Below are 20,878 nucleotides of genomic sequence, written 5' to 3' on the forward strand. Positions count from 1 at the left end.
GATTTGCGCGGCGCAGTCCTCGTAGGAGGGGGGGGGGGGGGTACTTCGGTTATTTTTTTGCTGGGTATGTGCGGCTGGCCTCTCAGAGCCCCTACCCCATTATAGTCTATTCTGTGGCCGATTATAGACCCCATCTTAGTCACTTTTGGGCAAAAATGTAGTTTTCGAGATCCCAACTTAGTCCCTTTCTATTTATGCTTCTACCTTATCAATCCTTTAAACAGGTCATCCTAAAATGAAGTGACCCATTTTTAAGATTGAATGAAGAACACTTTACTTTTCATCTACAGTACAAACATCTGGTACGTTTGCTAACCGTAACTTGAAGAACCTTCTTACCCCAAAAATCCGAAAGTGTGAGAACCCATTCTAGTAACTCTATTGAAATGCAACCCCATTATAGTCAACCCAGTCGTGAAAATGCGACCCCATCCAGCAGCACAACCCCACTAGCCTCTTATAAGGAAGTAGCCCCCCCGGCGGGCTCAGCCTCGCTCCGCTACAGAAATCGCGGCGGAATCAGCATTCTTATGTGTGAACAGATCGAAGCCCTATCTGGTATGGTCTTTGTGCCGGCGCAAAACCTCTCCGGTAAAGTGTGAACACAGCCTAAGTCGCCTAAGACGCATCTTGTTTTAGAAGCGTCTTATTTTCCCTCGTATAAATAGCATGAAATAGCCTTTCAGTATCAACGCATTTTGATTCTTCATTCATATAAGGGCTCAAGTGATGGAGCAAGAAGAAGTGCATTGAAAAAAGAACTAATATCATGCATGTCTGATGGCGTCAAGACCACTTATGAGGGGTTTCTTCGAAAGGTAAAAAAGGCAGGTAAGAGGCTAACCTAGTGTGGTAGCGGCCCAGCAGGGGTGGGGGGGGGGGGGGGGGGGGGAGGGGGACTCTCGCCCGAAAGGGATACCTTTGTTTCAGGTATATGAAAGGGTAGGAGTTTCTGGACTACTTGAAGTATGTAACAGGATAGGGAAATCTGTCATATCGGTTGCAAAAGGTACAAAGTGTTTACAGATGCAGTTTATGGTTGTGAAAAAAATCGTGACGCATTCTGACCACATTCAGCTGGCTTTGAGATTATTTATATTTTTAGGATAGTGCATTTACAGTACAACGTATGAAAGCGTAGCAGGTTCCGGACTAGCTGAAGTATGTAACAGGGTAGGGAAATCTGTCATATCGGTCTGTAAAAAGGCACAAAGTGTTTACAGATGCATTTTATGGCTGTGAAAAAAATCGTGAAAACGTTCATGACTACAATCTGGTTTTGAGATTATTTATATTTTTAGGATAGTACATTTACCGTACAACAGTTCAAAGCAGTGGCAGATCCAGACCTTCAGATAAGGGGGGAGGGGCTGGTCATCCACACCCTTAGATAAGGGGGGCTCGGTCTCCAAAAAAATTTTTTTCTGCCCTTCGGGCCTCATTTTGGTCGAAAAATAAGGGGGGACCCGAGCCCCAGGGCCCCTCCCCTGGATCCGCCACTGCAAAGGGATGCAAAGTTCTAAACTGGGTATGTGAAAAGGGTACCATTTGTCAATAGCATGTGTTCCAAAGCGGGTACCTTTTCTGCCAGAAATGATGCATAAAAGAAAAGGGATGGGACACCGGTGCGGAGCCCCCCCCCCCCCCCCGCCTCCCTTAGTAAAATGTGGTTGTGTACACCTCACCACCCGGAGAAGTGGGCAACAATTATTGTTAATTGGAATTGTACACGAGACACAAATGGCTTTTTTTTCGGTCAGGAATTCTCTTACAGTTTTCTGTGTTGGGGTCTAGTAACGATAATTACTGCAAATAGGCTTCAAATAGTCATTAAGTGAGACGGCTGGCGCCTCTTGTAACACGTCTTAGTATTGGCTGAGAACCAGTGAAACAAACAAACAAAACAAGCAATGAGGAGGTTACTGAGAGGTGCGTGGCTACTGCTAAAAGTAACCCATATATTGAAGACACGTGGTATGACGTGATTCTGTGGGTGTTGAGAGTTCTGGTTAAGGGCTTAAAATCAGAGTGCGCGGATATTTTTCATCAGAGCTTTCTCTTGTTGTTGCGCCATACTGACGAGCCCCAAAAAGGCAAAACAGCTGTCTATCGCTACAATGCCGCTCTGTTTTGAGTTCTTTCGGTGTCGTGTTGATGTCTTGCAGAATTGATTTTCACGTAGTACGATCAGCATTGCAGTATTCTGCTTGTAGAATTTAATATGTCTACATTATTATTTTTGCTGATCAGGTCTTTATAGATCCTACGTTCTTCGGAATATTCGTTTGCGGTCCTTTGCAGTCCTTTGTGGTTAATGTTTGTATAGAAAAACACTAAAGAAAAGGCGAGGAAGACATGCTTGTGATTATTTTTATAGGGCAAGCACCGTGCTTAGGAGTAAGAGGTGGACCTGATAACAAGTACCAGTGGCTTTCGTTTCAAGAGGTATCTTTATCCATTTACGATTTGATACTGCATTATTCTGACCCCGCCCTCTTTAACTTCAACATGAGTTTTGCAATACAACAAAATACAATTGAATACAATGTAATGCAGTGCAATGCAATGCAATGAAATGTAATTCGGTAAATATAATACAATACAATGCAATACCATACCATGCCATACATATATATATATATAATGTAATACAATAGGTTTCTTACGAGGTAAGCACGCGAAAGTGATAAAGACCTGTAACAGTCTATGAGGCTGCATACGGGGTGATATAAAAAGTATGCCTGGCTTTGACAAAACGTACAATTCATACATTAGGACAAGCGCACCTTTTTTTCAATACAACCAACAATTATATGCGAGACGTTCATTGTCTAGGGAAACAGCATGGCATAAACATGGACATAAATTAGGCTAGGTATACCAGGAAGACTTCCAGCAACAAATACAAATAAAGTTCTGTCATTTTTTTTTTTTTTTTTTTCTCCTCTATTCCTTGACACACATGCCGAAGGCGCTCGAGGACATCTTTAGCCAGTTTGAATATTCTTTTATAACGGAACTCTGTATAATATTCCGCCACAAACGTTCACAACACATTCGCCGCAGATTTATCTTTTCGGAAAATACATTTACTCAAATTAAATATAAGTTATTTTCAAGATAATCTCCCGCAGGACCTAGAGCTGTCTAATCTCCCCCAGTTTATAAACTTTAAGTCTGAAATCTCCGTAGGCGTTACTGTCACTCGGTTGATGCTCAAGAATAGTGTAACTTGTATTAACCCATAACCTATAGGTGTCTGCAAAATACATATTTGTTTTAAAGCAAGATTTAGAGGGAGAGGTTTAGGCTTACGGACGCTCATGTCAGCTAATTAATTCAAACAGGGTGTCCGGCATAAATACGGGGGTTCGGTTGCTATGGAGGTTAGCTTATCGTAGGGAGTTACTTGATACGGAAGTCCGTTTACTAATGATTTACAGGGAACCGCTTATAAATACAGCTTTGATGTACTATCACTTTCCTATTATATAGGTGCATGAACGCGCAGCTAATTTAGGCTCAGGCCTGGTCAATCTTGGCTGTAAACCATCTCAAAGTACATGTATTGGAATCTACGGTCCAAACTGTATCGAGGTAAACAGACTTAATTATTTATTATTTTTAATTTTATAGCTGATCGAGAACCCATAACATGCAATAAAAATGTAAATCCGACTTGTCGGTTCTACTTAGAAATTACGTCATCTTACGTCATCTTACGTCACTAAATATACGTGAACACCTTTCCGGCGTCATACTTTATATGTGGTATTAGTCTCATGCAAATGGGAATATTAGATCTTGATTTAACTCAGAAACATGGGGCCAGTTATTTAAACGGAGTTTAGCGAGTGTTTAACAAAAACCGCGTTCTAAGCCATTTTCAGTTCGCCAAACGCTTTTATGTAAACGCCATTTTTCGTGAACAGTTTCATGAAAGCATATGGCGTAGACTTGAAAATAATAAGAAGAAGAATGGAATTTAAAATAACCCACCAAGGAAGATATCTGGAGGTCCGAAGATTTCCTAAACTACGGTCTAAGTTAGACTTCATTTAAATAACCGACCCATGATGTTCATGGGTTCTCATATAGCGAACGTTCTTCAATCCGGTCATCCTGACCCAAATTTTTGCTCAATCCCGTAATGCCGATGATGATTTTTGGCATCCTGCTTCCCGTATCCCGCATCTCGCATCCTGCATTCCGCATCCAGTATCCCACATCTCGCATCCCGCATCTTGCATCCCGCATCCCGCATCCCACATTCCGCATTCCGTGCATACTTTCAATCCCGAATCTCGCCCCCATTTTTCTTTAAAGTCTCGAATCCCACATTCAAATAAGGCAAATCTCGCATTCCAGCCTGCGAGCAAGCTCTCCGGTGCGGCCCTCTGTTAAGTTAGTGCGTAATAGCCAGTATGGGGTGGTTGAATGTAGGGCTGTCTTTCCTTATAAGAAAACAGTGAATTACATTTTCAAAAGCATTTTTAGCTCCTCTGAGTCTTGCCTTAAGGAAAGCAAAACGGAAACGTTTTATTACATTCGAGCCAGCCAATCAGCCGCCTCTTCTCAACGCGCTGGGATTGTTTCGAAACGAAACGTCCTAACTAAAAACGCGATGAGAGACTGCTGTATTCTACATTACTTTCTTATTTGCTGTTATGTGATGATTTTTTGAATTTCTTTTTAGTGGGATTTAGCCGATTTTGCGTGTCAGATGCACTCTATGATTTCCGTACCAATTTACGACACGCATGGAGCCGAAGGGTGTGTGTACATCATAAATCACGGTAAGATCTCACAAAGCAGACAAAAGTGCGATAAAATACCGTATCACTAGGACGAACACTACATCATAGTACACTGAAAAGTAAGCACTTTACTTTCGGTCCAATGTCGCTTCCGATTGGCTGGCCATATCATATTTTTATTATCTGAGGTCGGGACAAAACGAAACAACTTTATTCCAGCGTCGGTGTATTTAGCACGAAAAAACTCATTTTGAGGAGACCTTTCGGTTTACCTCTCCCACAGGGGACGAAAACGCCATTTCTGTGGGTTCATCCAAACCAAGCGACAAAAGTCTGTGGCATTTTACAGGGAAGAAGGCAGTACCTTACTCCTCAGTTTCCTTTGTTTTAAGGCACTCAGTAGGGGTCGACCCGGCCTAGGGCAGTCGGAAATCTTACCCCCATGCCATGTTAAATCCAGTGCTAATGCATCACAATGCTTGATCCACCATATTGAAGCAGGCTTACCTGAGCGGGACATTTGATGATTTCTCTAATAAGTCTCCTCTTAATTTCAGCTGATATCGAGACAATGGTGTGTAACGGGAACAAACTTCGATTTCTTTTTGACAACGCTGAAAAGTGTACTAACGTGAAAAATATTATTAAAATCGACGCGCCTGTAAAACCCGAAGAAAAGGAAGAAGCTGAAAAGCTTGGACTGAATATACTTTACATTCTCGAGGTAGAGGTAAGATCCGATTTCATTTAATTCCTTTCATTTAAGTCCTTCGAGCGTTTAGATGTAAAGGGGAGATAAATAGGCCCCCAATTCGTTTTTTCACGTACTTTTTTCACCACCATTTTAACCATAACCTCGTCCCCGGCTTTAACCCTTTCGCTGCCAAATGTGGCCAAAGGCAAAGTTCCACCAAATTTGCAGATTTCATTTTCTAAAATTTTGACAAACAAATAGCATCATGTGAAAGTACAGGCAGAGAGCTTTCATTTGAATGGTCACATCACAGGATTTCGTCCACAGACTCAAAAGTTAGAGTCACCTTACAAATCTCCATCAAACACTCTGGCAGTGAAAGGGTTAATTATCCAACTGTTCATCATCGAGTGTTTTAAAGAATGCAAAAAAGTAATCATCTTAGTCGTATGAGATGATAAGCTAAATTCCGATGTTGAAATAGTTTAACGCAATTAACGTTTCGAGCCCATACTGCAAAATTAGGTCTTACAGGTCGGGGTGGAGGCGGGAGACTTGCGTCTTTATACATTTAAAACTAGCGAATGACCATTGAACCTTCAGTGATTGTCTACATTTAGTTCTTGCTCTTGCGGTATAAATGAGATACAAGGAAGACATGATGGAAGTCACCCCTCTTTAAGTTGCTGGTATTTTGCGGTTCACAAGAAATAACGATAAGCCTTAACCTTGAAAGACCTAAATATATATATTGTACTTAATTATGATTTGAAAGCCAAATCAATAATATACTGTTAAATATTCATTTTGATTTAGCAAATGGGTGCAAACAGCCCACAAGAGAAAAAGGTGAGAAATTTGAGAATTTAGCGAGTAAAGAGGCAAATTTTGTAAATCTGTTTCTTGGCAACCTGGTGATAGGCTGTCCTCCGCATCAAAAAATAAAGTTACCTTAAGTCATTCTAATATAATTTTCTCTTTCTTACAAAATTCTGTTTTAGTTCAAGTTTCCAAACGATATCTGTTTCCTTAGTTGGCTTCTTACTGCATAATGTAGAACCACGGTAGCTCGAACTCTTGTAGGGAAATGAGAAACAGTTTGAGTCAGCGGGTTCGATGGAATATTCAATTCGCCATGTTAATAATTGACAGTTAATTGAGTAATGTAACTATTAACTTGTACTGTAACATAAGTATACAGTGCAGTGCAAATTAAACTTACTCATCATCAGAAACTGTAACACGATTATGCATTTCGCCCACCGGTATCCCGGAAATTTCCGCTCGTGGAATACGAAATTTCTTGGCTTTGGAATCTCTTAAACAGCTGAAGAAATCCGGAATCCCACTCGCGATTGCAATCCGGAATCTAATTTCCACTAACAATTTCTGGGATCCTCTATTTACCTGGAATTCAGAATCCAAGACTGTCTTGGATTCCCTTACAAGGAGCTAATGCATTCTTATGATAATGTAAGAAAATGATCGTCAATAGGCCATTTTACAGTTGTGGGCTTGGTGCCCTAGCCTTTGAGAGAACGAGAGGCTGAGGTTGACCTCGTTTTGATACAAACCTCATTCCTTTTCTAATGTAAATTTTGCTTAAAAAATACTAGTTAGCATAAGAAAGACATGATTTACATAATAAGCAGGAAGGGCTGTATCAAAACAAGGTCAACCCCAGCCTTGTTTTCACCTACAACTGTAAAATGGGCTATTACTCGTTGGAATAATTAAAAACAAATTGCCTTTGTGTTGTTTTTAGTTTTTTACCCAGTTAGAGGGGAATTCGAGTTATCTGAGTAAATAAATTATGACTGAAAAGAAAGGAAAAATCCAAAGGAAATAAGAATGATAATAAATATAATGGGATTATAGTTTGAGTTTAGGGGGGAGAGTTAAAGCTGTCCGAGTTCGAGTTACCTTGGTTCTGCTGTATTTTCGCATTTGTATGATAGACGTCAAAAAAGTCTATTTTTGATACCAAAGTAGATAATTCTGGAAATGAGTTAATGTACTATTTAGACAAAATTTCCTCAAGAAATAAACACAAAATTTCAAATACATTTATAGAAACCCCAGGGGGGGTACTCGGGATTTCAACTGACGGGGATGATCGAATGGAGCCAAAAGTCAAGACCCAAAAAAATCCCTAGGGCTTCCAGCAAAACCCAAAAAAAATCCCTAGACCAAAAATTAACCCGCAAAAAATCCCATGCCCATTTTGTGGCCCGTAAAAGTTCCAGAAAGGAGTAATGCTATAACACAAAGAAAAACATTGGAAATTGAACACTCGTGTTTGTTTATTCATCTGAATATATCCTTTCCCTCATCTGGCAGTCATTTGTTTGTACTTAATTCGCAGATCTACGCAGCCAGGGCACTACCGATTCTTTTTAATACCCCCCAAAAAATCCCTACTCAAATCAAGCTACCCAAAAAATACTTGCCAAATTTTCGTACCCAAAAAAACTCCCGGAATCGAAAATTTCAAACCCAAAAAAATCCTTCGATCATTCCCATCACTTGAAATCCCAAGTACCCCCCTGGGATAGAAACAAACGCGTATGCTTGCAACCGTACACCTGAATATATTGTTAAACAATTTTGATTTAACTTTTGACGCTGTTTTTAATTGCAGCCTGGAAAACCTGATGACATATTAACCATCTGTTACACCAGTGGAACTACAGGTTTTTATTTACCTATATTGTCCTTGATTCAGTTAAACAAAACTGTGTCAATTATAGAGAGAACCGAGTCAATTGCCTGATATACAGTAAAAACCCACGAGTAAGAACCTACATTTCCCAGGGTTAGCCTAAACAGGTTCTTACGTAAATGGTGGTTAACATAAATTTAGGCTATCTAGGCTCTTAATAGGTTCTTAATTTCTTGCAAAAAATTATGTCGTTGCTAAGAAGATTTTAGTGATCAGCACCCTTAAATTTGCGTACCTAATGATTGCTTATATTCTAATATGACCATAATAGAGATCTATTCTCAAATGAATTTTAATTTCTTGAGTCAAAACAACTTTATATACATGATTGTGCTATAAAACACAATATGATAAACATTTTCTCAATGACCTCAATCAAACAACATTTATATATGTACTAACTTGCCTTTTGCAATTGCAATTAGTAAATATTTTTAAATGATTTTTGAAAATAAGAACCTTTCTCCAAATTTTAAGCTAAATAGATTCTTTCGGAGGGGGTCTAACGCATTGCAAATTTCAGCCTAGCAGGTTCTTAAATCTTAGGTTCTCACTCCTGGGTTTTTACTGTAACGTTTGACGACTGTAAAAGAGATTTCCCCTTCTTATTATATCATAGGAAGAGAAAGGATCATTATATGGTTCTGGGAAACTGCCCACCTACCCCTCCCCTAAGCCAACATTTTTACCTATGTGAGAAGTAAGTGTTAATGTTGATTTAGGGGAGGGGTAGGTGGGCAGTTTCCCAGAAACGTACAATGAGAGAAGTGCCTCTTCTCGCCCCATGTAAGGTAGGCCACGGCAGTCTTCTGGATTCCACGCTGTGGATTCTGGACTCCAGGTACTGGATACCGAATTCCTTGTCAAAGGAAATTGGACTTTGGATTCTAACCTTAAGCGATCCCGATTCAGGACTCCTTGAGCTGAATTTCCAGGATTCTGGAATTCAAATTACCTTACATCCAGGGGTGACTCTTCTCCAGGCTCCTGTATGAACTGGGATAAGAAAGCGCTGATGTTTTCTCCGTACTAAGCGTTTTCCCTATAACGAGAACTTGAGTCGTTTTTGTCCTTTTTTGCGGAAACATTGTCTTTTTTTTCTCCAGGTACACCGAAAGGGGTCATGATAACCCATGGAAACATGATTGCAAGCATTGCCGGTCTTCAGATGCAGTATGAAGAGGTTTGCAAATTAAATATTGAACTAAAAAATTAAACCACTTCAGTTGATTAGTTCCCACTAGATTGTACCCTGGAGTTAACAATACGAAAATGACTTTACAATGCCGATATTGGCGAAAGTAAAACTCAAGAAACTTCCAAAGTTAGTTTCACTTCTAATTCGAAGGCCCAAGGTCGAACTTTACATGAGACGAATAGAGAGAAAATAGAGACCTTAGATTCTAAGAGGAGAACGACTACGAGTTCGAGATTTTCTCAATACTGAGTAGTGCTCGCGCGTGAGGCTAGGCAGCGTCAATTTGGCGGGAAAACGTGGTATTCGTCCTAATTCTACTACGAGCTTTAGCGAGAGTGTCGTCGTGGCGGGAACAAGTTATCAAATGTTAGAAGTTTTAGCATTTTGCGATCGGGAGAGGGCTCAACCTCCTTCAATAACGATGACAGTGCTAACTTTTCTGGTGAAAAAAAGTACAATGATGAATTTTATTTTTTATTTTTTATTTTTTTATTTACATGAGACGAATCAAGAGAAAATAGAGACCTTAGATTCTAAGACGAGAAGTCAGACGAGAACGACTACGAGTACGAGATTTTCTCAATACTGAGTAGTGCTCGCGCGTGAGGCTAGGCAGCGTCAATTTGGCGAGAAAACGTGGTAGCCGTCCTAATTCCACTACGACGTTTAGCGAGAGTGTCGTAGTGGCGGGAACAAGTTATCAAATGTTAGACGTTTTAGCATTTTGTAATCGGGAGAGGGCTCAATCAATTCAACCTCCTTCAATAACGAGAACAGTGCTAACTTTTCTGGTGAAAAAAAGTACAGTAAAGAATTGAGGGGAAAAAACTTTAAATCAAATCTCGTACTCGAAGTCGTTCTCGTCCTCGAATCTAAAGGTCTCTAATAGAAGGACAGAAAGGGAAACGCCAAGTCCAGCCCTTGGGATATATGAACTTTACCAAAGTTATTTTTAGATCAATTTAAACGCTTGAAATTAATGGTTTCCGCAGAGGTCCGCAAACTTTTTATCAGTGTTTTTTTTTTGGCAGCAGTGTGTAGACTTTATGGTGTTACCTCTAAAAATAACTTCAGTGAAATACACATATCCCGGTCAACGCCCTAAGTTTTCCTCTCTATACCATCATTTTCTCTTGGAAATTGTAATTTATGGACCAAGTTTACGTTAAACTTACCATTTGGATCAGACGTCAAACTAAAGTAGCCTCGAACCAATCAAACATCCGATCATCTGAAGTAGACGAATCCTCAGCACGTGTTGGTCGATCCAAACTCATTCACACCAACCCAATTAAGACAGACATCGACTTTTTCACGAACCTCATCCGCTCTGGTTCGTCTCATGAAAAGTTTCGACGTTTTGCCTTGGTCTAAAAAACATAGTAAATGTTTGATGAAACTCAATGTAAATATATCGCAAAAAATTGTCACTTGAAAAGTATAAGCTTTTAACGATGGGATCTATTGGATATATGGGTATTATGATAATTGCAAATTCAAAATGCTGTTTACAAAACCCTTCATTATCACGAGTTCCTTGTCCTGATAAATTCTAACAAGGTCAAAAGAACTTGTTCTACTTTTCTTGGCGATAATCACACCCTTGCGCACATATTTTCGCAGAAATCTTTTTGCAGAGCGCAGAAAAAACCGCAGTTTCAACAATACCAAAGCCATACAGCCCCTACAATGTACACACAGCTTGCAAATACAGCGGTCTCTCAGTCTTCTAGCGAGGGAAGCGCGATCAAAGGAAGCGCGAGACGACTGGGAACGAGTCAGAGACGGCTGCATCCACAGACTACTTTAAATATGCGTTTTATACGATAACGCAAGTAAATTAATGTATGAGCACTTCCTAGAGAGCCCCTTGGTCCCATCGCATATGAATTATGCCTTTTTAAATGACAACATTTTTGCAATCGAATGAATACTACATATTTACCCTTCAAATGCACGATACACTTGCTTCTTTCATTACAGGCCGGCCTTGAAATAACTCCAGAAGATTGCTTGATCTCTTATCTTCCTCTTGCTCATAGTTATGAGCGATTGGCTGAGGTACAAACTCTTTATTATGTTTGTCTAACCAACATTTAATCCGCAGCCATTTTAACGGCTGTTGATGACGACATTTGGCTACAAATAGGCCTTTTTAAAAATACCATAATATTCTTCGTTGTACCTCCAAAAATTTGCATAAGCATTGTTTTCAATTTCTCTTGTGGCGATTGTGAGTCCTAAGAGAAACTGACAACAAACAATGTTTATACAAAATTTTAGAGGGACAACAAAGATTATTATGGTATTTTTGAAAAAGGCCCATTAATTTGTTTTTTTTTTTGCTTTCTTATCTATATTTGTCAATCCTGCTGAGGTGTAAAAAACAATAGCTCTAATTTGCACAAAAACACAACAAACTGAGGGATTATGGTAGTTGTAGTAAGATAACGTCCACGTGTAATTGTCCTAAAAGCATTCGTAGCCGCGGCCATTTTGCTGGGGAGGGCCGAGCGCTTGCGGCGAGCGCACGGTGAAGCCACGAAAATGTGCAGCAAAGTCGCGGTTTCGCTGCTCGCTCGCTCGCTCGCTCGCTCGCCCTCCCTTCCGTCCACACTTCCCGACAAAACTGCCAGCTAAGCAGACGAGTAATAATGTTCCTCTTTTTTTCAGTTTCGGAGATAAAACGTTTTAATAGGTCAGGAAGGTTTTTTTAATCAACCTTAGTGTGTTTCTTTACTATATATTTCGCCGAAACCAAGACAAATTAGATTGTATTTTAACGAATGGAAAAGATAGAGTATCGTTTATCTTGATATTTAAGGCATTTGCTTTGGTTTGACCCTAATTATATGCAGAATTACGTTTTCGCAGAAAAAAAGGTACAACAATCAATCTCGTTCCCAGGACTTTTTCCTTAGAAAATGGAAGGGAAGGAAAAAGCCCGCCCATTTTCGAAGCCAAAAAGTCCTGGGAAAGAGGTTGGTATCTTTCTGAATTCAAGTGTTTTTAACAACTCAATATATCAGCCATCGTCTATTACATTTTTCTTTAGCATATGTGTTTCGTCATTGGAGTTCGCGTTGGATTCTTTAGAGGTGATATAAAGCTTCTCTTGGAAGACATTCAAGAGCTAAAGTAAGTTCTACTCTTTGTTAGTTTTTGGTAGATTTACCAAAAACTACTTTGTCTTTCTCCTAGCCAGGCTTCATTTTTACATATTCAAATAATTATTTCTCCTTTCTAGACCCACAATTTTTCCTTCTGTTCCTCGACTGCTCGGCAGAATTTACGATAAGGTAATTAAACCATCATCATCATCATCATCATTTTCTGAGGGGGTTGGGGGATGGTGGGGGGTGGGAGGGAGTCACCGTTATATTTTCTAAATTAAAAGCCTACATGTAGACTTGCCACACGTAGACCTGACGCGTTAAAGGGAGCGGAGAAAAGTTTTTAGTTGTTTCTAGGCGAGCGACGAAGTCGTCCTTTGTCCCGAGCCATATCAAATCGGACGAACGACTTTTTTGAAAGTGTACCCCGGCATGGAGAAATTGCAAGAGGCACCGGTTCTAATACCGTACTTGTATTTCCACTGATGAATTGGAACGAACGTAACTTTTAATTCATATAAAACACAGCACCTGCTCATACATCAGTTATTAAACGAACATTTCCTTCGAGAGGAATGGATGCAGGATGATCATTGCGGGACTGTTAGATTTCGATTTTGGCTACGTTCACACTACACCGGCAAGAAAACCATACTGGATAGGGCTTCTGTTTACACATAAGAACAGTGATTTCGGCGCGATTTCTGTAAAACGGAGCGAAGCTGTGCCGAGCCGATCTCTAAAGAGGAGAGTCACATATAACGGGATAGGTGTTCACACTATGCAGATAGCTATTCGTGTCGTCACGAAAGCCTTACCGGATAGGGCTTCTGTTTACACTTAACAACGGTGATTTCGGCGGGATATCTGTACCATAGCGAAGCAGTGCCGAGCCGATCTCTTAAGAGGAGAGTCACATATCAGATAGGAGTTGATACTACCTTATTATAGGAAATTAACGCTCCATGAAATTAACGCGAATCGTTATAATTCGCGTTAATTTTGTTGAGCGTTAATCTCCGCGACGTTAATTAAGTGCAGTGTTAAATTCCGCGCCCTTAATTTCCAGTAGTTTAACCCCAATTTTGGAACCTGTCCTGACACCTAAAAAACATTAAATACAAGCTTTCTTTCTTTCCATCTACCCTCTATTTTTCATGTTCCACGAAAGCGAAGGCGAAGGTTTGCAATATTTCGAGTTCATCTTCATCGTTGTCGCTGTCAGAAGTGATGTCAGCTCATTTTTGTTCAGTTTTGAATTCTTTTGCATCCGGTGTCAAAATAAATTTGTTCCAGTTGTCACCAACAACTGTGTCTTAATCGCGTTAATTTCCTTTATTATGAAATGCTACTTCCTCTTTCGCGTTAATTTTCTTTATTCGAAAGTCGTTTTCCATTAAATTCGCGTTAATTTAAGTCGCGTTAATTTCCAATACCTTAATTTCATAAAGCGTTAATTTCCAATAATAAGGTATACCGTATTGCTTTTGGTGTTTGAACGAAAGGGCCATCCAGTATAGTATGGACATAGCCTGCTTAAATGTAGAGTTATGATAAAACTGCGCGCAATAATACCCATTAGCTAGAGACACCAGTCTGATTGCATTGACTTGTTGTGTTCACACTGGATTAACTTTTAATTTTAGGTGATGGCACAAGTGTCGCAAAGTAAAATTAAAAGCCTTCTGTTTCGTAAAGCTTTGGCCTCAAAAGAAGATTATCTCAAAAGGTAAGATTGCAGTGACTTCTAGGCATTTCAAGTGACGTCATTTTTTTGGTGAGTGTGTTTTTCTAATGTGGTACTATACAGCCGCACGAAAGCTGAACCGAGTTCAAACCAGAAAACGATAGGGAAGGGGGTGATGGGAGAAGACAAGGCGAAAAACGGGCGGTTTTCTCCATCTCCGCCTCCCCCAAGCACTAAAAAATCTGAAAAACGTTTAACTTGTTTTGTTCCTGCAAAACGAGTTGAATAGCGATATTGTGCTTTTTGCCACTGAAGAATCAAACCTGTCTTGCAACAGTCAGGTTGCAGGTTGGGAAACGTTTTTGCAGAAACTACTTGTAGAGAATATAGTTCTGACTATCTTTCGCAACAAAATCTGTCATAACATTTTGCGCGGTTTACCGCAAACTTGTTTGCAACAAGTGACGTAACAATTTTATCCAATAAGAAGTCAGTATTCACGAAACGACCAACAACAACTTGATTTGTTACAAGACAGGTTAAAAACATATTTTTGAAGTAACTGGAGTAAAAAATTAGATCGATTAACTGTTGGGTGTTCGGTTCTCCCCTATCACTCTCTCTAAGCAAGTCTGCACAATTTGGACAAACACCTATCCAACCTTATAAAGAGATGATTAGCGTCTACATATCATTTAATTTCCAGCGAAAATATTCTCTTTTACAGATTTGAAGTACCAGCCGCACGCATTACGTAAATAAGATTTTTTTAATTACTACTCGTTAGCACGCTGACATTCTTTTGTAAACCTTTCTAGGGGAATAGTTACAGGAGACACAATTTGGGACAAAATTGTATTCAAGAAAATTAAGGTTAGTTTTATGGCATTCTTAGCCTTCATTAAAGGCTTTCTACTGCGAATGCAAGTTTAAAACTTGTTGCAATTAACCTGCTCCGAGAACACAGCATTAAAAACAGTTAATTGCGGTCGCGCTGGGAGTTTTCTTTCAGATATTTTCCAAGCTCCGAATCAGTTTTGCATCCAAACCACTTTTCTTGCTACTCAATATTTTTAGTTATCGAAGCAGAGGTTGTGATTAATTAATAAGAATTATACAAGTCAGAAATCTTTGGTCTACAATGGGGTATTATTTACAGCAACACCAACCTTTTAGTAAGAAGCTCTTTATTAGTTCATGGGCCAATCTAGTTGTTTTCCGAATATCATATAAAATAAGTAGAAACCAACTAGCATATCGAAGTATGATATCAGGAATTCTGCAATCTTATTGGCTAATTAACGTTCGCCGTATCTATCGGCTTTTTTAACAAAAACAAACCAATGGCAACTTTTTCAACAAATCGCTTTTTTAATTCAGGAAAAAAAAATCGGCCAAAATATAGACTGAACATTTTAAATAGTATAAAAAACAAATGTTGGATTCTCGTTGAATAAAGGATTGTTTTTTCATAACTTTCGGTATCTTCATCAAAACTATTCAAAGGATCGAAGTTTGTATGCTATACATTTAAAGTTGGTTTCCGGCTATGAAATAAGACTATACTCGTTCTGACGTAAAAAGTCAACTTGCAATTGGTGCTACGCGCCTCGTTGACTACCGAATAAAAGCAAACAAGAAAAAGTCGTCTAAATAGTCAAATAGATTTTGTAATACATGCTATATACAGTTGAACCTCTCTACAACGGCCACCTTGGGTGCAGAAGAAAGCCGTGGCCGTTAGCGGAGGCTCGACAGTATATTTTCTTAAATTTACAGGTTCTCCTTGGAGGGAAAGTTCGCTTGATCACAACCGGGGCAGCACCTCTTTCGGCAAAAGTCATGACATTCTTGAGATGCGTCTTCGGATCTTGTCACGTAAGTTTGCCGCAGTTTTTAAGCGTTTAAAATGCTATACTGTAGTGAGGGTCTGGATGACAACTGAAGAAAGCCCTTAGTGACCATTTTTGAAAAGCCTGTTTGATCTGACTTGTATTTTTATACCAAATCTCCTGGCACGCGATTATTCTTTATTCAATTTGATTATAGTTTTGACTCTAGCTAAATTTAGGTCAAAGAGAATGAAGCCAGCTGTACAGCTAATCATTAAAAAATATTATAACTGACAGCTAAATTTTGTAACAGCTTATTTAGGGACTCTCTAATCGCTTATATCTGTTTTTTTTTTTCCTTCGAAACTCACGCTTTTGCAAGTAACCCAGTCCATGGTCTTCTCGTTTTCCAACATGGTAGCCCCGCAACAAAATAACGGGCTCAGCTTATGATGTGACGACAGTAGCACCATGAACTTATCAATTCTTCTCTTTTAGAGGGTCTTTTACTTCGTCATATCCTTTGAGAGAGTACGTTACGTTACGTGTCTCCAGTTTCGCGTGTTTCGCTTGTGAGTTACACTGCACGATCCCATTTGCTTTTCTCTTTCAGGTTTTAGAGGGATATGGACAGACTGAAAGTTCGGGAGCAGCGACCATAGGCAAGATTACAGATACAACACCAGGTCTGTATGAGCAGGGAGGGGGAGGGTTAGGTGATGCGTCGAAAGGTAACTTTCATGATACTTCGATTCCGTATTCTGATCCCGTCAAATACTCAAGCTAAAATAGATTATGGATATTAATTATACTCTTTAGAACAAGGTACAATTTTGATATTAGGAAAGGAAAACGCTTATTTTAATGTGAAATAGGGTAACTGGAGATTCACATATATCTGTGTGAAATAGAGTAGATGTTTGTTGAAGCTTGCCGCATTTTCCCGGAGTAGGCCCTCTGGGTTTACAGTCAACTATAGCATCCTCGAGGTCACACCTGCCATTAGGCAACGATACACTGGGAACATGCTACCGGAACAAATCTGGGTGTCCTCCAGTGTGTAACGACCTTTTAAATTGAGGGCAAACCCGCTAATCAGAAAAATTACCAAATTCATTTGCGTTTAATTTACGATGGTCGAGCGGTGGTCGAGCAACGCTTTTGGAGAGAGGCGTCGTGCAGCCTGGGTAGCAGGCGTCGTTTTTTTAGGGTGTAGAAAGAAATCTCGAGGACGTGTGTTCCCCTCGCGCGACCTGTAATAAAATAACCGGCGCCTGCTTGGCAAGCTCACTTGTGCGAATTCGGGGCAAAACTGGCGCGAGATAAAGTGATTTTTCCCGAACCGGTACAAGTGAGCGTGCTGACAGGCTAGGCTAGGTGTCGCGGGCTACTTGGCGACCTTTTGCAGAGGCTTGAATTAGCGGCCGAAATGAGGGGTGTGCTAGGGATTTTAGAGTTCATGAAAAGAGATTTGGCAGCAGCTCAGCGAGGCTACTCCAACGAGAAAATTTAACAGTTATAAATGTGACCCTTATCGCATGCGAAGATAGGTTGCAACCAAGGGCAATAATTAAAATATGAGAACTATTTCATTAAACGCTAGAAAACAATACGGGCTAAGCTTAAAACGAAGGTAAAGACTTTTTTGTACAATATTCACACTGCATACCCATTGTCCGGGGAACTAGGTTATCGGAGGAAACCGCTACTGCCAGGACATCGGGCATGCCGAATCAAGAGGGTATGTTACGTCACCCGCCACAAAGGGAGGCAAAAGGAGCGAAACTTTGTAGTCACTTCCACTGAAGTCCGTTGAACTGGCCGAGAGGCGGGCAAAAACCAAGAAGTTCTAAGCAAGGGCCCCAATGCATCGTGCCACTAGCGCGCAGGCCCAACAAGAGGAAATTTCAAGGAGTTAGGTCTATTTCCGGCGTCGCTAGCCAATTATGTATGTAGTGGGAATAGTTCTTCGAGTTTCATCGCTCTGTGCGTAAAACTCGAGAATAAAAAATTTCTTCACCTCTTAAATCTCCTGTACATATTTTATTTCAACCAATATCAGACTGAGCGTGTCAAACCACTCTGAATTAATTTGATTTTAGGACATGTTGGTCCTCCCCTACCAAGTTGTCTGATCAAGTTAGTAGATGTTCCAGAAAAGGAGTGCATGGCTGCCAACGGTCGAGGGGAGGTAAGATTTGTCAAGTCTCCATTGGTAAATGAAAAAGAAGCTACGTATCTTTTGTCTTGGTAGATAGAAGTAGAATTAACTACTGTGAGATATTGTACATACGTTTTCATCTGAAACCTCTTTTTTCTAGGTTTGCATTAAAGGACCAATTGTCTTCAAAGGCTACTGGAAAGCTCCAGAAAAGACCGCTGAGACGATTGACAAAGATGGCTGGCTCCATACCGGAGATATTGGTGAATGGCTTCCGGTAAACTAATGAAGTAGATTTAGCTAAGCCTAAGAGCGTAGCTCCCGCATAAAACTGAGACGTTTCTCGATCACTGAGTGAATTTTAAACCATTGTAGAAAATAAGCGTCTAAGCTCATGTGCAAAAGAACACAATATACTTTCTTTTGACTAAATTTTAAACTAAATACCATATCAGTAACATTATTCCTTGAAATCGAGTCAATAGTGGCAGTATATTTACTAAGCCCCTGCGTTTATTCCACTTTCACCTTTTCCGATGAGGCGTTTATTTCAAAACCACTCTTCTTATGTAAAACAGAAAGATGTTTAAAGTTCTAATGTCTCTCTTATTTTGCTGTGATGGAATCATAATTTTCTGATCTTGATTGTTTAGATTACCAACAATCAATCAAAGGCATTTACTCAAGGCGTAAAAACAGTAATGCAATCAGAATTTATCGAATTTTATTATATGGCTATAATAGTACGCGCGCTCTGATTGGCTGTTTTTTTAGTAATGACCGGACATTACTAACTATGTAGGTGTCCGTCTAAGTCATATACAATCTGTGTGTAACTTGATAGTGGACATCCTTATGAACATCCATGTTATAGTCAATTTGCAGCTGTCAAAAAGGGTATCCGCTGACCACTGTCACCTGATTGTAACGCGAGCACAAGTGAACAACTAATTGGGGTGACGTGTTTTTAAAAATTTTCCGCTGACCAGCTTTTGGTTTTAATTGATCGCAGGCTCATTTCCATAATGAAAAGGCCATTTAATAAATTAAATAACTTGTTAAGCTCGTCTCTTCGTTCATAACAGGGAAATCTCAGACCAAATCATCAAGGCCTCGGTCTGATATTTCCCTGTAAAGACCGAACGGACGAGGTTAATAAGTAGTATGTCATGTATTTGTACTGTTTAAACATTTTTTTCTTTTCCAGACTGGTGTATTGATGATCGTTGACCGCGTCAAACACATTTTTAAGCTTGCTCAGGTAAGGTGCCGTGATTTGACCAAAGGACTCACTACTGCTGGTTTTCACATGGCGTCACTATAATTCAAAGTAAACAACTTAAATCCTACTGTGTCTTTATTTTCATGAAGTATTACAGCAGCTGAAAACTAATAATATACACATTTTCAATTGGAAAGGGTTCTTCGTTTTGTGATAGAATACACTTGAATTGCTAAGCCATTGTGCGAGAGAGCTCAGTGTAGGTTAAAAAAGTCAGACTTATTTTGGGGAATTTTGCCATCTTATGTACTCCTATGTTTATGAGTTCCTTGAGAGAAGAATTCACTCGTCGTAGCAAACCCCAGTGACAGATGTTTTTGTTTTCCGGTTGTCATGTTGGTAACCATGCGGATGGCCAACAGGATGGCTTTTCCAAACAAATCTCTATAAATTTTGGTAAAATATTTCTCTGGATATCGCGCATATGAAAAATTGCACTGACCTGAATCTTGGCGAGGGTCTTTGCATATTTACCTAGTTGAATGGCGTGACACTGAAAATCAGCAATTCACCTCCCTTAGGAAGATGGTCTTGATATTAAGTTATATTTTTCATGTGAATAAATGAGGGGATAAACACGTAAAAAATCTTTAATTGCTTCATTATAGCAAACACATTTTGAATTAATGAGATACTATTCCTTTTTCAAACTGTTCGGATTTTCAAAATTTTATTAAGGGTGAGTACGTGGCACCGGAGAAGATTGAGAATGTTTACATGCGAAGCCCTCTTGTGGTCCAAGCGTTTGTACATGGTGACAGCCTTAAGGTAGGTGAATAATCCCTGGGGGTAAGTTACCAATTGAAAGTTATATACGGGGAAGCTTAGCCCCGAAGCCCAGCCCCTTTTCTCCTTTATATACCACTTTTGGCAGAAAAGGTACCCCTTTCGTACACCTTCAGGAGGCTATATATATATATATATATATATGCTCAATTTGAATTTCGTCATTTCATTTTATATATATATATGCTCCTGATGATACCTTCTATTATACTGCTGTAAATGCATTGTCTTTAAAATATGAATAGACCTTGTCACGGTTTTCGACGCCATCTTGACGAGTAGGCAAACGTGTGAGAAATTACAGTGTTTGTATGAGAATCTAATGTCGAATGATTTCTGTAAAACGCCTGTTCTGAAAAAAATTGTAAACTAAAGCTACAAAGCAAAGGATTGCACCAAAAAAACTTGGGGACGTACCTGTGCTTAAATTTCTCCAGAGGCTTGCTTTAGATTTTTCATATATTTGTCTGTAATTTTTCCCGGGTCTTTCTTACAGACAAATGTATAGAAAATTTAAAAAAGTGGTTCTAAGTCTTCTAGCGCATGTAATGCCCTCAATTTTTTTCAGTAGAATCCTTAGGAGTGAAGCTTTAGTTTACAATTGATATTTTTTTTCAGAACAGAGGTTCTACGGAAATTATTTCGA

The 20,878-nt window shown here is 39.6% G+C and overlaps 1 protein-coding gene across 1 annotated transcript in view; it reads left to right on the top strand.

Annotated features, from left to right (window-relative positions):
* Nucleotides 1–20,878, top strand: part of LOC140946401 (long-chain-fatty-acid--CoA ligase 1-like) — a 28,529-nt gene that overhangs the window by 1,854 nt on the left and 5,797 nt on the right. The window contains exons 2-20 of the mRNA XM_073395517.1: nt 720–831; nt 2,378–2,445; nt 3,496–3,597; nt 4,697–4,796; nt 5,315–5,487; nt 6,268–6,300; nt 8,093–8,144; nt 9,280–9,356; nt 11,355–11,432; nt 12,427–12,509; nt 12,619–12,670; nt 14,131–14,213; nt 14,990–15,044; nt 15,951–16,049; nt 16,617–16,689; nt 18,106–18,194; nt 18,325–18,441; nt 19,372–19,425; nt 20,125–20,214. Coding sequence (XP_073251618.1) covers nt 720–831; nt 2,378–2,445; nt 3,496–3,597; nt 4,697–4,796; nt 5,315–5,487; nt 6,268–6,300; nt 8,093–8,144; nt 9,280–9,356; nt 11,355–11,432; nt 12,427–12,509; nt 12,619–12,670; nt 14,131–14,213; nt 14,990–15,044; nt 15,951–16,049; nt 16,617–16,689; nt 18,106–18,194; nt 18,325–18,441; nt 19,372–19,425; nt 20,125–20,214 — 1,590 coding nt within the window. The remainder of the gene's footprint in view (nt 1–719; nt 832–2,377; nt 2,446–3,495; nt 3,598–4,696; nt 4,797–5,314; nt 5,488–6,267; nt 6,301–8,092; nt 8,145–9,279; nt 9,357–11,354; nt 11,433–12,426; nt 12,510–12,618; nt 12,671–14,130; nt 14,214–14,989; nt 15,045–15,950; nt 16,050–16,616; nt 16,690–18,105; nt 18,195–18,324; nt 18,442–19,371; nt 19,426–20,124; nt 20,215–20,878) is intronic.

This window comes from Porites lutea, chromosome 8 (genome assembly GCF_958299795.1).
Source record: "Porites lutea chromosome 8, jaPorLute2.1, whole genome shotgun sequence".
Classification (NCBI taxonomy): Eukaryota; Metazoa; Cnidaria; class Anthozoa; order Scleractinia; family Poritidae; genus Porites; species Porites lutea.